Source organism: Buteo buteo, chromosome 8, assembly GCF_964188355.1.
Source record: "Buteo buteo chromosome 8, bButBut1.hap1.1, whole genome shotgun sequence".
Taxonomy (NCBI): domain Eukaryota; kingdom Metazoa; phylum Chordata; class Aves; order Accipitriformes; family Accipitridae; genus Buteo; species Buteo buteo.
This window is the reverse complement of record NC_134178.1, coordinates 19,439,532-19,461,748: the sequence shown is the minus strand read 5'-3', so window position 1 is coordinate 19,461,748 and position 22,217 is coordinate 19,439,532. Positions and strand designations below refer to the sequence as shown.

At 44.7% G+C, this 22,217-nt stretch overlaps 1 protein-coding gene across 4 annotated transcripts in view; it reads right to left on the bottom strand.

Annotated features, from left to right (window-relative positions):
* Positions 1-21,994, bottom strand: part of APP (amyloid beta precursor protein) — a 234,430-nt gene extending 212,436 nt beyond the window's left edge. For 2 of the 4 annotated variants that reach the window (XM_075033881.1, XM_075033883.1), the window contains exon 1: positions 21,793-21,994. In XM_075033881.1, the coding sequence (XP_074889982.1) occupies positions 21,793-21,849 (57 nt within the window). In that variant the 5' untranslated portion in view covers positions 21,850-21,994. The remainder of the gene's footprint in view (positions 1-21,792) is intronic. The other 2 variants (XM_075033879.1, XM_075033882.1) reach the window with 1 other exon arrangement.
* Positions 21,995-22,217: the final 223 nt, after the last annotated feature.

Below are 22,217 nucleotides of genomic sequence, written 5' to 3'. Positions count from 1 at the left end.
GTCTCCAACCATCACATCACCCACAAGTCCTTCTCTGTTCACAAATGACAGGTCCAACGGGGTGCCTTCCCTAGGTGGCTCACTCACCCACTGTGTCAGGACGTTATCTTCCACACACTCCAGGAGCCTCCTAGACTGTTTCCTCTCTGCTGTATTGTATTTCCAGCAGATATCTGGTAAGATGAAGTCCCCCAAGAGAACAAGGGCTAGCAATTGTGAGACTTTTCCCAGCTGCTTATAGAATATTTCATCTGCCTCTTCATCTTGGTTGGGTGGTTTATAACAGACTCCCACCACGGTATCTGCCTTGTTGGCCTTTCCCCGATTCTTACCCATAAACACTCAACCCTATCATCATCATCATTAAGCTCTAGACAATCAAAACACTCCCTAACATACAAGGCTACCCCACCACCTCTCCATCCTTGCCTATCCTTTCTGAAGGGCTTATAGCCATCCATTGCAGCACTCCGGTTGTGCGAGTCATCCCACCATGTTTCTGTGATGGCAACTATGTCATCGTTTTCCTGCTGCACAATGGCATCCAGCTCCTCCTGTCTGTTGCCCATGCTGCAGGCACTGGTGTAGATGCACTTCAGTTGGGCTATTGATCCTGCCACCTCTTTGCAGGGAGAAGCCCTAATTCCTACATGACCATTCTCAGGTGCTTTCGTGGTTTCTAACACATCAATAACCCTTATGTCTTTGCTGCCACATGGATCTCCATCTCCTACCTCCACTGAGACAGCAGACCAAAGAACCTTGCTAGCATGCTGTCCCTCAAACGCTGGCATGCTGCCCCCAGGCTTATCTCTAGTGACCCTGGTTTTATCTCTTCCCCCCTTCAAATCTAGTTTAAAGCTCTTTCACTGAGCCCTGCTAACTCCTGTGCAAAGATCCTCTTCCCCCTTTGAGACAGGTGTACCCCATCTGTTGCCAGCTGGCCTGGTGTGGTGTAAACCAATCCATCATCAAAAAACCCAAATTTCTGCCAGTGACACCAGGTCCCGAGTGAGATACTGATCTGCTGGCTTTTCCTGTTTCATCCCTCATCGTTCCCTGCAACTGGAAGGATGGAGGAGAATACTACTTGTGCTTCTGATCCCTTAACCAGTTGTCCCAAAGCCCTGAAGTCTCTCTTGATTGCCCTTGAACTTCTTGTTGCAAATTCATTGCTGCCTACTTGAAAAATCAGTAATGGATAATAATCCGAGGGCCACACCAGGGTAGGAAGCTTTCTCTTCACATCTTTAACCTGGGCCCTAGGGAGACAGCAGACTTCCCTAAGGAGTGGTTCCAGTCTGCATATCGGGCCTTCTGTTCCCTTCAAGAGGGAGTCTCCTATGACAACGACCCGTCTTTCTTTCTTTATGGAAGCAGTTTTGACGCAGGGCATAGGCCTACTTAACCTCAGTGACACCTCCAAGCTAGATGAACCATCACCCTCATTATTATTTGGGTCCAACTGCAGAGCCTCATACCTATGATGCCAGGGCACCTGGGAAGGCAGGGTAGTCACAGAGGAGTGCCTGCCGCGCTGGGCAGGAACTTGTCGCCATTCCCCCGGAGCTGCTCGCCTCGGCGACTGAGGCAGTCATTGACAAAAATGATCCTCTTACAGCAAGGAAACAGACTAAAGCCACCCAGACTCTCACATTTACTTAAAGCTCACTTCTCACCTGAAGATTTTTCCAGTCTTTCTTCCCCAAGTACAATGGGGGGAAATGTCTAATGGTGACATTATCGGGCATTTATATGGGAACTATTAGCAGGCACACATGGAAATTCACAGTACAGTAAACAAGAAAACTCTCTGCCCTCTTGTCCAGATGCAACACTGATTACTGCCCTAAAAACAATAGCTGGAAACAACTACTGTGGGGGGTTTTTTATAGCTACAGCATTGAAAGTGAAATCAGTGACAGAATAAAGCCTGATTTTGGCTGCCCCTTTTATTACTACTCCTGACTTTAACCATGATTCCAACATTTTTTTCTTAACCCTAACTCAACAGAAATCATAAGGATACAGCAGCAATAATAGATGTCCTTCCAAGAAGGATGATCCATAAATGCCAGGCAGCCATATAAAGCACCAGCCACCTCTAGAAACAGAATCATTTTGAGTGCCTGGTATACAGAAAACTTCAAACAGCTTCTGGTACTTCTCGTTTACGCTCATTTTAACTTCAGCTATGGCAGAAGAATAAAATTACTAGTAATGCCTACTGTACAAATGTTGGCTAGTTAAAACCTTTAGACTTAAAGCACCATGAGTTCTTCTTCTTGCACAATTACTGCATGCCACAGGACCCCAAAACTCCCAAGCTTAAGCACAGCATATAACCTTACACACAAGAATGCTGTTTATTTTCAGGGCAGTTTCCTCCCATTTCAGGATGAACTTGGCATAGTAGAAGTGCAGAAAAGAAGGATGACTCCCAGGCTGGCAGGACCCTCCCTTGCCTTCAAAGCTGATGTGTTTGTTTATCCCACACACCCAAAACCAGCTGTCTGTGGTCTCTACTATCCTGGATGGCTTTGCATTATGATTGTCTTCCTTCCTTGAGCAGCAGAGAGCTCTGAAGCAGCATGTGCACACCCAGACAGGCTGGGACCACTTCAGACCTGCTCTGCCACCAGGCCTATATCCATCACAGCACGTGACTGATGCTATTTGCCTCACTTGACGTCATCATAAAATATGGAGCAATACCCTCAATAAATCACAAGTGCTGAAGCTGCAAGCACATAGTGTCACGTGATGCATTAAAGCCTAAAATGAAATATAAATAGGAAGTGTTTTCATGTCAGACAGAGTGCTGAGATTCCCGCATATTTAGATTTAAGAGTCCTCCTATCAAGTCAAGCATTTCCTCCATGTCATCAAATTTCAGATTTGTTTTTTCTGTATCCTGAATCACAACCTCAGTCTAGGTTCCACTAGGCTATTCAAATCTAACTGGGGCAGATGGACAGTGGTACAAACTCACACATAAACCGATTATGACTACTGCATAAAGCCCTTGCCTCAGTCTCTTCATCCCTGCAATAATGCATCAGTGCCTATCAATATTGAACCTTAATAATGTCAAACTGTTCATACAACAGCAACTACATTAACCTGGGTTTGCAAAATTTCTGATCCCATGAATTCACAGAGACCAAAGATCACACTCTAGAGAACCAACTTCAGACCAAAGTCAGTAGCCTAGCTTTCAGTGCTCAAAAGTTAAGACATCTCCCTCCAAGACAGGCAGAACATTTGACTTTTCATCTCGTCCTCATTCAAGAACAGCAACTCAACATTTGGTTTTTGTCAGACACCTCCACACATTTCTCCTCTCCTTCCAACATAACGCACTGCAACAGCAACTCTAGCAAACATCTGAAAACCATGAGTAAAAGTAATGCTTTGGTGAGAATATTACTGCATTTGTTAAGGTCTATCACGCTTCTGAAAACATTGCTTTCTTTCTGTAAAAGAAAAGCCTGCCACTCGGATGCAAGTTGCCATATCCAGCTGTTCCTCTTCATACTCTTACAGCTCCAATCCTTTCTCATTTCTAAGGCCCTGACACACAGCAGAGCCCAGCCTAGTGGCATCTCTGTCAGCCTAATTTATTTGTCATTACAGGTAAGACAGAAGATCTCTTCCAGCAATAACAATGACCGAGGAAGACATGCTGGAAGTCAACACACATTCACAGCTTCTTAAAGTACATTCATCTTCAACATATGCAAAATGCATAGTCACCGCAGTACATTCTTCAATTATACTTAGCCATTGATTCCATCTGCAAGACCAGATTTGCAATTGGCACTCATTTAACTTCACTGTTTTAAGTATCTACCATTGGTACACCTGATACATAATTAGCAGAGAAATATTCTCCACCGAGAGTACAGATCCCACATAATGCACATTTATACCTTATTCCCAGCAGACTAAAAAGTGAAGCTAAATGATTAAGAAAAAATTAGCATATTTCCCAGTGAAATGTCAAACTGGGACTATCACCTACATGACAATAACTGACCATGGTTTACTCTTCTTGCATTGCGTACCTTGATCATTTTTGCATTTCCAAGCATCACGCTGGGAAATACCTGAAGCAGTTGCTGAAGGAAGACATTGCAGTTCTGTCCAAACCTCTCCTTCCAAGACCTTTGATCGTAAAATTTTTATGCAATGCTACGAAACACTTCCATAAGGAGGCATGAGAAAGCAACTCATTAAAAGTTTTTGAAATTACAGAAACTACGATAAAATTAAGAAGGATTATAGTTATGTATTAAGCAAATCTGAAAAAAAAAACCCACAGCTGGAAACTCTTAACAGATTGTTAATTTAAGAAAAACACAAGAAGATATAAGTGACATTTTAATTAGCTTGCTAAAAATTCTGAAAAAATACATGATGCTAGAGCATTATCATCAACTTTTCTGCAAGGCACCTGAGTATCTGACCACAAATTAGTTTAATTATAAATGGATGATTTTAATAAAAGATGATTAAGAACTACCTCAACTCAAACATAATGTCTGAGCTGTGCTGCTAAACCTAACCATGTTGTTCTTAGGTAGAAGTAAAAGATAAAAGCTGAAAAATAATTCAGGTGTTCAGTGAAGAACTGAACACTGGATAGTAAAGTAACTTACCAGCATCACAACTTTCAGCAAAAGAGCACGAAAATACAGATATACTCTTGGAAACCTTTACAGACCTATTAAAAAAAGGTCAGGGTGGGTTTTATTTATTTTTCCAATTGGGTAACGTTTTCATTTGCTAGAAATACTTGTTTGTTGGGTTACACATTGAGAGCTGGAGCGTTCAACCCTACACACACACAGTCACTCTTATGATTTTGCCTGATGCCATGGAGCTGACATCACATTTGCTTTTGCAGACACAAACTGTCAGAGCAAAAAAAGTCACATCTCAGTATTATCTGAGCTGCTACACTCCACCTTTGATTTTATTACTCCAGAGGTAAACTTTAGGAGAGTATTAGCAGGATGAATTTAATGTACTACTTATTAAAGGGTGGGGGCGAGGTAAGATCACCCCAAGCTTACATTATCCACTCAAGTGAGCAAATACAAGTTCAGACATACTAATAAGCGCTGTCCATCTGACTCTCTCCTCAGATAGGCACTCTACAGCTAGATATAATTAGCATTAGTTATCTTCAGTATGCATACATGTCAACACACAAGCACAAACACTGTTTGCAACCCCAGCAGCCTGCAATGCCATTTCAGACTGTTTGGATTTCACTTACAATAGGCTTTGTATTTCCATGCCATTACCCGTTTTAGCAAGAGTCTTCTTATTTTCACATCTTCACCAAATAGGTAACAACAGAGGAAATGACTGGGCAAGGATTTTAAAAAAAAAAAGGAAAACTTCAGCTAGCCTCTATACTTCAAGGGAGCAATAATTTCTCTGAATTTCATTAGAGATTCCAAATAGTCAGCACTTAGAAAAAAACAAACAGCCAAAACCACACATGTACAGGTTAGGCATCCAGCTTTGCCAACTTTAGCCTACATCCAAACATAACATCCAAACCACATCAAAATGTTCTTAAAACATCCACTTCGCAACCAGAAGAGAAAGCAGCAGCTACTCCAAAGGTGGAAGGAAACTGTTTCTTGCTCTTGCAGTGTTCCTTTAAATGCCGAACACAACAACAAACCCCTTGAGGTTAGGAACGATGCCTGGGGAGCCTGGTCCCAGCCACAGGCCCACTCAGCACGCTTCCTCAGTGCCAATCCATTTGTAACAGCGGACGTGACCGTGCCCTCAGAGGCATGTGCTCGGAGAAGGCACGAAGGAGTCACTAAGTGGTTTGCAAGAGATACAGATTGCTTTAATCGTTCTTTCCCAAATGGCCGCATACCATTTTTTGCCCCTATAAAAAGGGGAGAGCTGCAAAAAACCATTATCTTCAAGCTGAACTTTTCTCTTTGCAAACACTATTTAAGACCACATCCCCCATCCCCTTCACTTGGAGCCTTAACAGAAGGACAGTAGTGTGTAACCGCAGCTTCTGGCCACAGACATGGCGGCCCCAGTGCCTTTATTAGACAGGTGACACTGGGAGGCAGGAGAGGCAGCAATTCCTTGCATTACACCCACCAGTCACAATGAAATGTCCCAAGCAGTTTGATGCTTACATTTTTCTTTTTAATGCGCACCGTTACATTTCTGACAACGGTTCAGTAACTATGCTACCTTAGACAAACCGAGTGTCCCTACAAGCTGTCACAGTTGGAAGACATTGTCGTCCCCCCACCTCTGCGGCTACGACTACATCAGACACGGAGACGACCTGCAGAGCAGAACGGCTGTGCTTCCACCAGTGCTTGGTGCATTTCGTTTCCAATCACACCTAGTCTACTTACATGGCATGGGCATCCACGAGGGGCCAGCACATTTTGGGTATGTTCCTGGAGAACACCTTCTGGTTGGGTTCCGCCATGGAAGAAGCCAGCCCACGTGCCTGAAGGGCACCCCACAGCACAGTGCCAAGCCCAGCGAGTCAGCCCATCAGCACCTTCTCCTTGTGCAGCCTTGTGATTTGAACATAAATACTAATACGGGCACAGCATAAAGCCACCAACTTTAATCCAAAGGGAACACCAACATCATCAGACTCAGAGTTTCTTGAAACCAAAGCACTGCAGCAACCCACCCTGTACCACAACACAAACCTACTGCATCCTCTACACTCACTGTGACATTTTCCTCTTCAAGACTTAACAGGCCTTTTCAAACAGGGTTTATCAACTGATAGCAGCACGTGCCTCATAGCCAGACAAGGCTCAGCACGATTGCTTCCCCCTCCTGAGAGGCTCTAAAAAAAGGTGTAGGAAATGCACATCCTAGTCCAAACGAGCTAGGCTTAGGGAAGCAGGTCTTTTCTCTTAGCTTGCTTCTGCAAAGTTATTAGAAATAGTCCACAGACCTATCAGACCTGCTGGCAAACTGACAACCGCTGCCTTCTAGTACAAACTCGTTCAGAACTGGTATCTGTTGGGGAAAAAAGTGTCTCCCTCAAAGCCATAATAACTGTTCACAACTATCAGGAGTGTCTTTCTTCCCAAAGGTATGGCCAAAGCTGAGAAAAAGATGCGGCTAGTAGGGGAACTGTAGTGCCTTGCCAGAGCCTACTCTTTGGTCTGGCATCACTTCCCCAGGAGAAGGGAATCAGACACGCACTCACTGCCATTTCAGAAGAACATCATCTTAAGAGCTAAGCTTCATTGAGAGAAAATTGTTTCCTTCTGACATCTCAGAAAAATTATCTGTGTGGGAACTGTATGTGCTCACACGTGGAGAAGGGAAAACAACAATCCAAGTCAAGTACACCCACACACCATCGCAAACCAAAAATTAAAGCAGGATGGCAGAAATGCCATCCCTGCAGATGGCTGAAGAGAGGCGCTTCTGGAAGACAGTTGTGGCACGTAGCAGAAACCTGTGGCTTGTACCGCAGCTTTGAGGATGAGGCCCAAAGAAGGGCAGCAGAAACCAAGAAGCGGAGGTGGTAGGCATAGCAGTGATGGTGCGGAGCACACGCCAAGCAGACGGAACACAAGTTAAGAAGACTTTCCAGCACAAAGCCAACGCAGGCACGTATTGAGCATCACCTTTCCCAGCGACAATTATTGAAAGTAAAGCATGTAATTTTAATGCATCTTTCCCATCCCCTCCCATCATTAAGGACAGGGTGGATTTCTCTTCCTTCCCAGAGACATGGGTGTGTCAACTAACCCAGCATTACTGAAATATCTGTTGTATGTGTACCTTCAAGTACAGCTGGGCCACGTATTTCGAACAGTTCCGGCAACCAAACCCATTCTCTAACTCAGCATTAGTTCTGCAGATAACTCCAGCTATCCCACATGTCAGCAGGGGGAAGGTGTCGAGGATTTACATACATAGATCTAACAACCCAGCTGGAGAAAAAAAAAAACCAACCAAAAAAACCCAAAAAAAACCAGTAACAACCACCATTACATAAAAGCATATATTTTTATTAAAAAGAAATATACCTGTGTGCATAACAAATGCAATATCTACACCCACATCTATAAAATTAAACAAACCTACTTCCTCACACAAGTTACAACATCCCTTGCATTACCATGGAAACCAAGTACAAAATTAAAAATTTACTGAAGATTGAGAGGACAGTAGAGCCTCACTGAGATGAAGCATTCCTATTGCAAATGACAAGCTCTCTATTAATATTGCATTTTTAGCTATGTCGAGACAAAATTCTATTTTTCCAACACTCCTGTGGTATGCTGGAAGTGAGCAATTTCTCAAAAAAATCCCAGCTACCTGTTGCAAGTGCCAACAATCCAGCAATTATGATAAGCATTTCTGAACTCCTAATCAAAACAATGCAAGCTGTAGAACTACATTATTTACTCTGCTCTGCAAACAGAAATTCATAACCAGAGCAGTGCTTTTGAAAAGAAAGCCATTATAACCTTTCCATTTCTTGATGGTTGGTTTGTTTGGGTTTTTTTAAAAGGTATATTAAAACTCATGCAATTAACTTGTCAACTGTTGGTTTACAAGGCACTTGCCCATTATTGCTACTTATAGGGGAATCTAGCTTGCATGGAAGTTTCAGTTTAACTCCGTAAGTGTTCAACTCCTATTTCACTTCTAGGCTCTATATATCTTCTGTTCTTGATACTTGGCTTTACTGACTACAAAGATAAACCCTCTCTGAAAGACGTCAGGGTGTAGCCAGAACACAGAACTTGCAATTAGTGACAACCCACCCCCTCCCCACCTCTACTTTAAACAAAGTCTCCAAAGTAACATTTCTAGAAACAATAAACATTATTTTAAAGGAAGTTCTTCAGAAAGCTGTGCCATCCCCAGTTTCCCAAAGGAAAAGGTAAAAGTCATACCTAGCAAAGCATCTCTTATGAAATTAACGTGCCACATCCCAACAGGGCGGGCAGGCTACCCACAAGCCTGCCTGCCTTTCTTGCCCCAGATGCATTTTCTCCTTTCAAAGCACAAGCAAAATGACAAGGGGGACCAGACACACACAATTCAAAACCTTCGATATTCTCAACATTGTACCAATTTAGATGCCATGATTTGACTACATAGGACTGAAAATGCAGAGACACTTCCCAAAGGAATTACATGGTTTTTTAGGACATGTAATTGAAGTCATGGGAGCAGTTGGCTAAAAATACTCCCCCTTTCTTTCCTGAACAGTTTGACTCAAAAAAAACCCAGAACAAACAAACAAACAAACCAACCCCAAACCAACAACAACAACAGCAACAAAACCCCAACCCAAACAAAACAAACTCACAAAAACCAAACCCCCCAAAACACACATCAGTTCTGGATTTCTGTACCACCTGGTATAGTAAGAAGACTTGGTATCCTACAACATATACTGTTAATTCAAACAAAGCAGTAGAAGCTTGAATCTTCAAAGTTTGTGTTACCAAAATCTATAGGCATTTTAATTGGCAAGTGCTATACCACCTAAAGTGTAAGGCTTTCTCCCTACTCTTCCACTTGATTGTTGCAAGAGATCCACTAGTTTTCGAAAAACACTCATTAAGTTGTTTACTGCCTCTTCCCATCAACTCGGGAAAACCATTTAGTCTGGTTTTTACAACATACACCACAGAGCAGCATATAAGGTCTTCCCATTTTTCTTCCCTTACAGATCACCTTCAGGCAGACCAGAAATTTGGCTGCTGACATGATTAAAAGCAGTCTTTGAATTAGGAAGCCAGCAACACCATATGTTTCTCAAAGTAAGATAGCTAGAGTGTGAATTGGGGGTTGGGGTGGTGTTTCTTTGGAGTGTTTTTTGCTGGGTTTTGTTGATTTTTATTTTTTTCTCCTAGATGAATCTTATGCTGCATTGTTTCTCCTGAAACAAGAATTAAAACTGTTAGAGCAAGACAAAAGCAGCTGAATACCGAAAAACACCAGACAGAGACAGCACTCACCTGAAGACAAATCTAACAGTAAGACTGACTGCACAGTAAATAAGAAGAGGAATTTTCATTCGTGTGGAAGACACCCAGAAGTCCCTCAAGCCCTGCAGGGACAGCTCCTGACAACACCCATCGGACAAGAACAGAGGAACAGCACCAGAACCACAGTGCTCGGCCAGGGGAGGGAAAACCCAAGAGGTCTCCCCACCCATGCTTTTGCAAAGGGCAAAGTAAAGGCAAGAATTCAAAGCAAATCTTAAGACTTCAGACAAGCACATTACGAACTAAACAAATGATACTCTGATGGAATGGTGAGATAAGCAGAGACTGACAATTACTTCAGGTTTCTTTCGTCTCCCTGGACAAGCTCATACCTTGCCAGAAGCCTAATTCCAGAGAGAGCTGCTGGCAGCAGAGGCAAGAGTACCATCCTGGAATTTAGCTTGCAGATTTCTGATGTGCCCAATTCCTCAAATTTTAAATATCTTCCTTACCCAAATTATTCTCTGTAATTAAAAAGCATTAAGTAATGGACATAACGTCTGTGCTCCAGCTTAAACGCAGCATACCCCAAAGGCTCACATGGCGTTTTACACCAACCTCAGCTGTTACAGAAACACTACGGAGCTATGGCTCCTAAGATACATTATTTAGTGATCATCCTCCCAAGATTTTTTTCTTTTGCAGGCTCAGTCATTTAAAAAATGAGAAGACTTGAAAATGCCTTAACTTACTGTTAAGGCCATTTACAACTCGAGCCAATTCCTTAGAAACTGGGGGGTTTTCTTTCTTTCTTTAAAATTTCTGTTTTGGAGAGCCACAGAGCTGGGCTGAATGCATGGAGCAAGGACAACCATAAGCAGACACAAAACAAACTTGTCCAGCACTACCCAGCAGCATGGGAAATAATCCCAACCAGCCCAGCCTGCTGGTGTCCAGCTCCAGGGCCTTTTGTTTCAGCAGCACTGATTAAAAACTAAACCTTTTAAAGGGTTCAGAAAACTTATCACTCACTTTTTAATTCCAATTTAACACCAAGAACAAACACTTTCCAACTGTTTCCCTGAATAGTTCTGCAAATGTTAATGCACTTTTATCTGTGAAATCCCAAACCATACTACTAAATAGTTTGTCACAGAAAATGCTAATTCACAACACGTTTAAAGTAATTAAAAAAACCCCACACAACAAATCGAGTTTAAGGCTTAATTATGTTTTGATAACACCAAAACTCATATCCTAACATCAACAAGCAAATAACTTATGCTATATATCCAAACAGTATTATTGTTTACAAAACCTTGTATGACCAGACACCACTGTATTCCCCTCAGGGCGTATGTTTAAAGGCACTGGAAGTTCCCCATGGGTACAGAATTTAAATCCCACGATTCGAACAGAGAACATCTCTTCTGACCTCCTGCACATCACAGACTATTGTATTTCTCCTGTTTACCATGATAGAAGCCCAACATCTCTATTTACCTCTTTGGAAAATTAGTTGCAAGTCTTCACATCTGGAGGCAAAAAATTATTTCCTTTCTCAGCTTGCCCCAAGCCCACACTGTCAAAAACAGTGGTTTCCTATGACTGCCTTCCAGACAGCAGTACTTGGCATGCCTTTCCTTGCCTGGTATTTCCTCGTTGTGGAGGCAACCAAGGCACTGTTCAGTCTTCCTTCTGATAAATTACAGATTGTTTTTCTCATCTGGTTTTACCTCTAGAGCTGGAATTAAGAAAAACTCCCCCACTCCCCCCTCCAAATTACCTCTATCCATCAGAGCAACTAATTCTTGTCCTGGCCCTCTCTTCCCTGAGCCCTTCCCAGAGTGGGTGGGCTCAGCTCCCCAAAACCACATCTAGCACAGAACAAGGTACCCTCAAATCCATGCCAAGTTTACCTAAACTCGCTGCACAGCAAAGCCCCACTGCTCAGTCATGGGGTGGCAAGGAGGCAGGAGGTCCAGGCAGAGGAACTTTGCCGAACACTAATCCTTCCCATGGCCCATCTTCCATACAGGCTCCAGGCCTCAACATCCCTCTTTAAAATGAGGAGGCCACTTAATTACTAGCCTCAACATCAAACACCAGTTTTACAGCAACAAGAGAAAACTCGGACTCCTACCTGCTACTGTCAAGTCTCACAAGTCAACAGCACCATCTAAGTCACATTTTGTCTTTTGGTTTATAGGAGTACATAACAGCCTTTTGTTACTCAGAAGCTTTCTTTTAAGTGACAGATTAATTAAAGCTTTCTTCCTCTAACTAGTTAAGAGATACAATTTCTTTAAAACACTTTACCAACATTGATGCATCCATTTGCATTCAAGCATGCAAAGCCCAACTCAAATGAAAGGGGACAGTTCAGCTGAGCCAAGCAACCTATGACAGCCTCACTTCTCAGAGCCTGGGTCTCAACCTTCAGTATTTCCGCCCATTGCCCACAGAAGTTTTGTTAGATTTAAACAGGAGGTTAGTAGTTAAGAATTTGTATTGTAGCCATAAATAAATCTCAAACTGTTTGACAAATCCTAAGCCTCGTTTAAATACGTTTTTCAGAAATAGTTTAGACTGCAATTTCAAAGCAAAATGCTTTGATTTAATCTTACCCTGCTGTTTATCAGAGATTACATTTTCTCTCCAAGCTCAGCTGTTCACAGGATTTTCTTGCAAACACCTTCAGAAAGGCGCTACCTCCTCTGGCCAAAGGAAAGCCCCACCATAATCAGAGCAGGGACTTAATGAAGCCTGTCAGCCATGGTGAGCCAGCAGCTCAGTGCAGGGTGCCAAGGCAAATCGATACCATAACCCTCCCTCCCCAACCACACAGCAGAACTGCCCATCGCGGGCACCTACCCCTCTCCCACTGACCCATCTCATCTTGGCCATTCACCAAAATAAAACAGTTTATGACCCAACCAGACAAATGCTGATTTTTATGAGAGATGTCCCTCAGCCTGGACTCAAACCAGCCAGACAGGCTAGCAGTGAAAGGTGAAACACTTCGCCTCAACAGCCCAGAGATGCAATCACAATTATGCAGAACACTCTGCATGTGGAAAAGGAAAAATTGGCTTTTCAGGCACTAAGGCTGCAGGAAAAAGAAAAAAAAATCCCCACAATTTATATTACTACTATGAGAAATAAAAGACGACAATACCAAGGTAGAAATGAATCTAAACAAAAGTGAAAGAGACTGCCAGTGTCCAGGACCCCTTGGGGACCTTCAGAAGTCTTCAGAACTCCCTTCAACACCCACATGTATTCTGGGTTCCTTATTTGGTCTTTGATTTTTTTAGGCTTTCCAACTCTCCTTACTCTCCCACATAAAAATCAAACAATCAATTCTAAGTTTGGGGGTTTTTTTTTGTTTTTTGCCTTCTTTTTTTAAAATGATGTAAAGCTGACATTCTCACGATAAGTCATATTCTTCTGGATGCTGGGATTACAGACAAGTTCTCATCTGCAGATTGCTTGCAATGAAGTTCTAGGAGCTAAGCAACACTGAAAGAAGGACAAGTTGGAGTTCCAAAATTCTCAGTTTAACAATTTTGTTGTTAAGCAACTTCAGATCAATATTATCCTTCTAAGACTTAATGAAACCAAAGACAGAACTGGCAAGAGGAAACAGCGATGAAATTAGGATGCTGAAAGACATATCACTAAAAGTAATTTTATTTTTTATTCCACTTCATAGTTAAGAGAACTGGGCAGAGGACAGACAAGGCACACATAGCAGAGCAGCAGAAGAATATCAAACAAGCTTCAAAACAACCCAACAGCTTAACACACACTACAGCTTTAGATGCTTATTAATGCGATGCATGCAAAAAAACCCATCATTTCTATATTCCAAGTACTCAAAAATTAAACTACAATCAACCAACATTTAGTACATTTAAATTTACAACACCTATATAGAAAAAAAAAGGAAAATATCCAAAATAATTAATGCCTTTTTAAAGACACTGCCTTTTTGTTGCATTAACAGTTTTCTTCTTTTCCTCAGTTTACCTTCCTCTAGATAATACTGTATTTTTCACTGTTTACATAAACAAATATACAGGCATTATGAGATCTATATTAAAGAGACCTTTTTTCAAACAAAAAAATCCTAGAAGCCATGACTTAGTTTATGAGAAGCTTTGAAAATTAACAACAGAATCAAACCTTTAACAATAATACATTGGGGGGGGGGGGAATCTATCTGCCCATGTTTCCAGGTGACACATAGGGAACAAACATAGTTTTTCAAGTTACTTTTCAAATTATAAGAAAGCAGAAAGCAATAAAACTACCATATCAGCTCAGTACCCCATATTCCAGATTCAAAACTCCAGCTACAAATAAATTTACATAACTAAGTCAAGAAAGAAGAACAAGTTAACTGTTTGTCTCAAAACTGTATCATGGCATCTGACAAAGCAGGTGGGGAAAAAAAAAAAATCAGCCCTTTGCAGAGACCATAATTTAGAGAAAAATCAATTTTACAGGGTCAGAGCTTCAGAATGAGTAATGTCTACTTTAAAAATGTGCTGATAAGGTAAGAGAAGGTTTGCTGCAGGCACAAAGACGATGTGATAGCATGACAAGGAGATTGGAAATATCTCCAAAATCCTGCCCCATCTCTATTTTTTACTATGTGTGTCCATTGGATACTACTAAATTTTGGAGGTGGATGAGGAGGCAATTTTCACCTTCACCACAAGAAAAAAAAAGTAATTGTGTATTTCAAATCTACTAGCACAAAATAACTGTATTACCTAAATTTGAGCTGTGTATATATGTAAACTCCTGTTTCACAGTTTCAAAAACCTCAAAGTGCAATATAAACACAGTTCCCAAACGATATAGGGTTTTGTCACCCTCCTCCCATCTTGAACTCCTATTAGACATGCGCTTTGTTTTACTAATTACAATTCCAAACAGAAATTATGTAAATCAAACTGCCATACTGGATCACACTGGTAGCCTGCTCTGAAAAGGAGAAATTTTTAATGCCTTTACTTACAGGTACAACCAATTTTGCCCCATTCCTGTCATATGTTATCTGCTGTGGTTGAATAAATAAGCTCTGCTCTAGGGGAAGACAGACCAGAAAAGGATGAACAGAGAATTCCTATCTGGATTAGCTCAAAATGGGTCAGTGGGAATTGAATGGAGTTATCCATCCCTGAACACAGCTCCTTGGGGATTTTCGCCTTTTGCAGGGACTCGACACTAACTTTTAACAATCAGGAACCAAAGAGGGGTCAGGTGTGAAGAGACTGTTCATGCCCTGCTGCAAGTCACCAGAGGGAGGCAAAGGGACTAACACCTTAATTAAATGCTATTACACAAACTTCAGCAAATGTGGTTTCAGAGGTTGGCACTCTTCCCCAAAGAAGCTGCCTGCTCTTTTAACTGAGCCAGTTCGACTGCTTGTGGCCATTTTCTGACTCAGGTCTGCCATAAGCTGACACCTACCAAAAAAGGCACAGGTCATTTCTTTCAACAAGGCACAGGATCATAAAACCAGCCTAGAGAGGGGTCAAAGAGCACTGAAAAGGCTGAGCTTACAGAGGGCGCGGGTGGAAGCAGGAAGAGCAGCTTTCAGCAGCCAGCTCCTGAGCTAGGTCGGTTGCTAGCCAAACAGCAGTGTTTAACTACTGCCTGAAAGGAGCAGCCAGATTACAAAACCACAAAGCACACTGGCTCGCGCGCTCCCCTGTTTTAAAGCCCAGCTGTCCCACAATCAATGGAGTGGCATCAGTTGACCAGAAGGTTTGCTTCTTTTGGAAAGTCTTGTAAATCACTGCAATCTACACTTACCCTTTAATATTAAGTCCTTAAGAGGAGGTAAGGTCTCCTGAACTTGCTGGGAGGACCATCAAAACACAGGCAAGCCAGAAGTCCGGCTTCTCAGCTGAGGAAGTCACAGTGCTTACAAAGTTGTTACACTGGGAGCTACAGTGAAGAAACCAGCAATACCCATATCTATCACTCTCTCCTGTTTCTATTAATCAATGCAGGGCAAGAAACCTGCAACACACAATTGTGGAACAGCAGTGTCCCTACTGTCAGTAGCTGGTTTAAGATTTTCCACCCTTCTAAAAAGCATCACTTATTTTAATATCCTTACATTCATACACCAAGATGTGCTTGTCATCTGGAAAGCATGTTTTGTGAGCCACTGCAAGATACTGGCATTAATTACACACTGTGGAGTGTATTGCCCCTTACTCGTATTTCCATCATGCGAAATTTAGTATTGTAATTACGTGAATCATTGTCAAGCATTTGTTCTGCTACAAAGTGCAGCATCAAAACAATCCTATATGCTCCATATAGCAAGAAGCTTGAGCTGTGATGTTCTTTTTTTAATAAACACTCATATATATATACACGCAAACTAATTGGCTGTCTTCAAATTGATCCCCTTGAACAGAGGTCATTATCCCCATTTTATTTTGTTTCTCTTTTGTTATATACTAAATTCTCACAAGGAAAAGTAGGTATTTTTGGTAACTGGAGACATCAGAGCTTTTGCAATCTACAGCAGAGCACAACAAGATTTAATAATCACGTAGCTCTCTAAAAGTTTTTTAATCAAAATTTATAAAAAAAGAAGACAAATACCCAGGTTTCAGAACTGTCACGTTACAATCAAGGGCAGAAAAGCAACTTATTTAGGGCTGAAAGCTCAAAACCACACACCAGCCATTACCGACTGATATTCTCAGCTGGTTTGGTATCACCAAAAGGGACAGAAAATGTGTTTTCGAACCTCATCTGCAGGTATTTCTGGAGGTGAGTCAGGGAAGGAGGACAGATTCCAGATCAAGTTACGGGAACAAGGGCTCTTCAGACCAACTGCATTCAGTTTTAAACGGGGGGTAGGGGGTGGGAAGCAGGTCAGAGCAAAAGTTTGACTGCTCTAAAGAGCAGTCCTTTGTCCCCGAATTATTCCAGGCTCAAGCTCGTTACCAACATTGCTCTTGGCAATCCTCGGCCTGGCAGCAACTGTTGTAAACTCTCATGGCAAGAGCATACTCTAACAGTTAACCAAGCTCAGAGAAAGTCGTTTGGTATTTTTTCAATTTGCTTTACTTTTAATCTTCTTACACCGCAGGATTTTTTTTTCAAAATCCCCAGAATTTAAATCCAATACCACACAGCTCTAGACTTATGTGTTAAAACCACACCAGACAGTTCACCTAACAACTTCAATGAACCTATTACCATATATAAACCTCATTATATTTGTATCTGTAGCAGTCTAGAACCTTGTCTCTTCATTGCCTGGATATAAGGAGGTATGTAAGCGACTATTGATTTAATACAGCCTATACGCTAATATAATGTATATACACAGATGTACACAGACGGCGATTTTAATGTCATACATTAAATATGCAAATATATTGGGGATTTCAATATATAGTTGCAGACATTATATTGACACATTAGGTGATTTTTAATGCAATATGTGTCTGCATACATGTGCATACGTATACATGGACATTTGACAGTTTGGGTTTTTTATTAAACCCAAATACAATTTTTTCAACTCCTGGTTATTACATACATTTTTTGGAAGATGTGACAGATTTCAAAATGATGCTTATTCAGAGTATTCAGGATTAAGGATGTAAATTATAAATTAAGCCTAGAGACACTGCCTTAAAAATAAACAAAGAACAGCTTGGAGACATGTTTCAAAGCAGAGGTGAACCAACCAAACCGTGGATGGAGCAGGTTGCCCAGCAAGGTTGCACAGGCTCTCTCGTTGGAGCTCCATTTTCAAGACCTAACCGCAGAAAGCCCTGAGCAGCCTGGTCTGATCCGAGAGCTGGCCCTGCTTTGGACAGGGGGTCAGACCAGAGACCTCCTGAGGGATCCTGTGATCCTATCTACTAATTTCTTGACCAAGTCTCCACACCCAACAGCTTGTGTAAATTTTACTGAGTCACTAAAAAAAAATTATTCTGCTCAGAAAAACAGCTGCCAATTCATCAAGCAGTTACATGAAGTTACTATGCTCTTAAGCTATTTTGATAAGCTTTGTATTGGAAAAGGACTGCCAATTAAAAGAAATTGTCATACCTTTTCTTCATACAACTTATAAACCAAACTATTTATTATCCTTCACAATTTATTAAACACATGCAAATAGAAAGTCATGAAAAGCCAAAGATGATCTATACTTCTTGCAGGTTTGCCTGATCAAGTAAAACTGATTAAGAAAGATCACTTGCATTTATCACACAAACAGCTAATGGAAAAAACCTAAAAAGACCAAAATTTTGTCAGCTTCCTCATGTTTTCATACATGTTTTGTGAAAAAGCACAGCAGCTGATCACTTTTCCCCCCCTAGAAAATGCATTTGAAGACAACACAAGTCTCAAAATTGTCTGTCGCTCATTAAACAAACAAAAGGCAAATGAGGGAGCAAGGGAGAAGCTCCTTTTTTTACTCTTCTAATTTGTCCACCTGACTGCCAAGCATTCTGACGGCACACCAGAACCCACAGGGCCTGCCCTGCCCCCTTTACCCATGTGGCCACCCACCGCAACACATGCAGCATTTTAAATAGGAAGGGCAAAAAGGACCCTTCAACAAATGCAAACCCTTTGCCAGGGGAATTCGGGAACAGAACCGACGGGAAGAGGAACCGAAAGTCTGTAATGGCACCGAAGGAAAGGCTTCCTTCCCCTTCCCACATTGCAAAGTCATTTCTAAAGGTCTGCTTGAAAACTAAACAATGAAGAAATATTCGGGCTCTTCCACTGGAAAAAAAAAAAAAGGAAAAAAAAGCCACGAACAAAAATAAGAACCTATAAAGCACTACATTACCCAGTTTAAAAAAACAAGCTGTCAGGCAACATACTTTTTTTTGTCGACTAACCTTCTGAGGGCCAGCTTGTATGATATCAATGTCTTAACAACTTGATTTCATTAAGCTGGTAAGAGTCTCACTTATAAACATGGAGCTAGAGCAGTGAGCAGAACAGGCATGGCAGAAATCCCGATAACCTCAGTGCACTAATTAGAAGAAATCTTGATTTATAAACTGGGATCATTCACGCAAATTCACAAGGATATTCACTGTTGCCTTTATCTACTGAAATCAGACAATTAATAGAAAGAGAGTAAATGGAAAAATAGCTACTGAAGAATATGACGGTTTCACAAGTTATGAGAGCTCTTGGCCAATGGATTTCTTAACCCCAGTAAGCATGATTCACATGAGTGGCAGAAGCAACATGCTAAGCAACCACAACATCACTGGAGCATCACTAAGGAATATTTCCTTTAAAGCTGAATAAATAAATATTAATCTACCTGTAATTTTAGAAAGGAATTCTTCATGTGTAATACAGAAAGAATTTGTTTTCTTCCTGCTTTCCCTCTTCCTTATACCATTCTCCATGAAAGCAAAGTAGAGGTTCTTTGCTGCTTTCCAGAAAGCGTTTGTTAAAATGGCAGGAAAAATGTTTCATTTCAGAAGAGAGATCTAAAGAGAATCTAATCTAATTCAAACATCAAAATTTCTCACTTTAGCATATGAAGACAGTTCAAGTGCAGTAAATGCATGCATGCAATTCCTATTATGAAATATTTTAGCATTATAAAAACAGTCACTTGTTCAAAACATCAACTTTAGAGTATCAAGACTGACAAACACCAGAAGACCAGATGTTAAAACCTACCCTGATATCAAACATTTTAAAAAAAGATAAACGCAAAGCCTCAAATGTTTCATGTGGAATGACAGAACAAGATTAAAAGCTTCTGCAGAAACACCAGTGCCCATTTAGTCAAATGTTTTGAGGCAAAGGATGTCTCTGAAAATTCTAGATATCACTAAGGCAGACACCATTGCAGAGGGCTCTGAATACAGACTCTGCCTTGAACGGTTTTGGTGCAAAATCCAAGCCCCCTTTCTTGCAAGCACCTTTACAGTGGCGATACCTACACACCTCTCTGTAAGGCCAGGGCTACAGGGACTGAACAGAAATGCCCATCCCTCTGTGGTCTATCCTGAAGCACCGTCTCAATCGTAAAACCTCATTTTTTACTTCAGCTGCGCACCCAAGGCAGAGATTTCCTTCTGTTGCATTCAGACAACTAATGGTTGCATCGAGCTGATAAACCCAAACGAGCATTGTAACTGGAAGCTTTAAACCCCTGAGCATCTTTACAACCGCTTGGCTTGGTATACCCTGCTCAACACTGGCAAGATCACACCTCGAAGCCAGAGCCTGTGGCTGGCAGCCTTGGCGGTGGGGATGGAGAGCTGGGGTGGAGAGCCGTCTCGTCTCCTCTCCTCTCCCCTACCAGGTACCAGGGTCCCTCCTGGGAAGGGCACCGGAGCTGCAGGCCTGCACCCCCCTGCCCAAGGGGAAGCGCAAGCCTCAGGCTCCGCTCGCAGGCTAAATGTTGGCATTCACCCAACCACACGCCCTCCCCCCCCGAGAAGGGAGGCTTAACATTAGAGGAGGACAGAAGCTGAGGTTTTAAGGCCGAGGTCTGGCAACGAAGGACCGAAAGAGACCAGGAGATAACTCTCCCCTCCCACACCTTTTTTTTTTTTTTTTTTTTTTTGGGGGGGGGGGGAGGAGGAGCACCGACACCCAGCCATGTCGGCTCCTCTTTTGAGGCCCGGGCTTGCGCAGCGCCGCCGGGGTCCTCCCGGCTCCCCCGACCCCAGCAGCGGTGGCCGTGCGCTCACACACCCGGCCGGAGGGAGGGTGCGGGCGACCCCTCCCGCCCCCAGCCCCACCCAGAGGGGGGCCCGGCGGACGGTGCCACCAGGCCGGGGGAGGGCAGGGCAGGGCAGGGCAGGGGCGGCTGCGGAGGGGCGCGGGCTGCCGGCGGCCGCAGCGCGCACGGCGGCGCCTCTCTGCTGCACTGCAGAGGCGCCATCTTCTCGCGCCTCCGCGCCGCTCGGCACCGGCCCGCCCGCGGGGGGGGGGGGAGGGGGCGGCCGGGCCCCGCCCCCCTCCCCACGCAGCCCCGCGGGCGCCGCCGGCCCGTGGCGAGCTCCCCACCGCCGCCTCGCGCACCTGCGTGGGGGTGCGCGGCGGGGGAGGCGCTGCCCTGCCCTGCCCTCCCCCGGCAGGGCCCCCGCCTGGGGCGGCGGTGCCCGCAGCCCGGCTCCGCGTCCCCAGCCCCCGCCCCGCGGGGGGGATGCCACCGGCTCCCCCGGTCCCCCGCCCGCAGCGCGCCCACACGCGGGGAAAGTTTCCCTTCCCCGGCCCCCGGCGGAAAAACCCCCGCGGGACGGGCTCGGCCCTCCCCCGCCCTGCTCTGCCTACCGGCTGGCGGCGCCGCCGCCGCCGCCCCTCCTCGCGGACCCCCGCCGCCGCCCCCCGCCCGCCTGCCGCGCCAGACGGCTCCGCGGGCGGCGGCCCAAGTTAACGGGGAAGCGCCCCGGCGGCGGCAGGCGGATCGGCGAAGGGAGCCGGCCCCGGCGGCAGGGACGGCCCCGGTCCGCCGCAGACACGCGTAGCGGGTGCCGCCGGCCCCGGCGGCTCCCAGCCCGCTTCCTCCTCGCCGCCCCCCCCCCGACGTCCCCCGGCTCGCCGCCCCGCTGGGCGGGAGCGGCCCTATTGTTCGGCGGCGGGAGGGCGACGGCAGCCGGGGAAGGAGGACCCCGCCGCCCGGCTGCGTGACGGGCGCCGGCGACCCCCGCCCCGCTGCGGCCGAGCCCGCGCCGCAGGGGCGGCTGCGGGCAGACAAAAGCCTCGCGGAAGCGGCGGAGGACGGCGGGGAAGCCCCCGCCCGGCCGCCCCCTGACCCGCTTACCTCGAGAGCCCGAGCGGCGCCGGAGGCCAGCAGCAGGAGGGCTAAGTGGGGCAGCATCGCGGCGGCCGGGAGGGGGGGAGGGAGGAAGGGAAGGAGGGAGGCCGGCGAGACGCGGCGGGGTCCGGCTGTAAATCCGCGGGGCCGCACCGCTGCCGGGGAGAGCAACTGAGCTGCGGCGGCACCAGCCGAGCGCCGCGGCGGGGCCGGTCAGCTGATGGCCCGGCCCGCCCCCGAGCGGGCGGCGCGGCCCGGCCCGGCCCGGCCTTCCCCGCCCCGCGGAGACCCCTAGCGGCGGCGCCGGGCGGTGCGGCTCCGACGGGCGGCCCCGAGCGCCGGCGGCCCGGGCGCGGCTCGCCGCCTGCCAGGGCTGCGGCGACCCGGCCCCCTCCCCCTTCCTCTTCAGTCCCCACAGCGCCGGGCCCAGG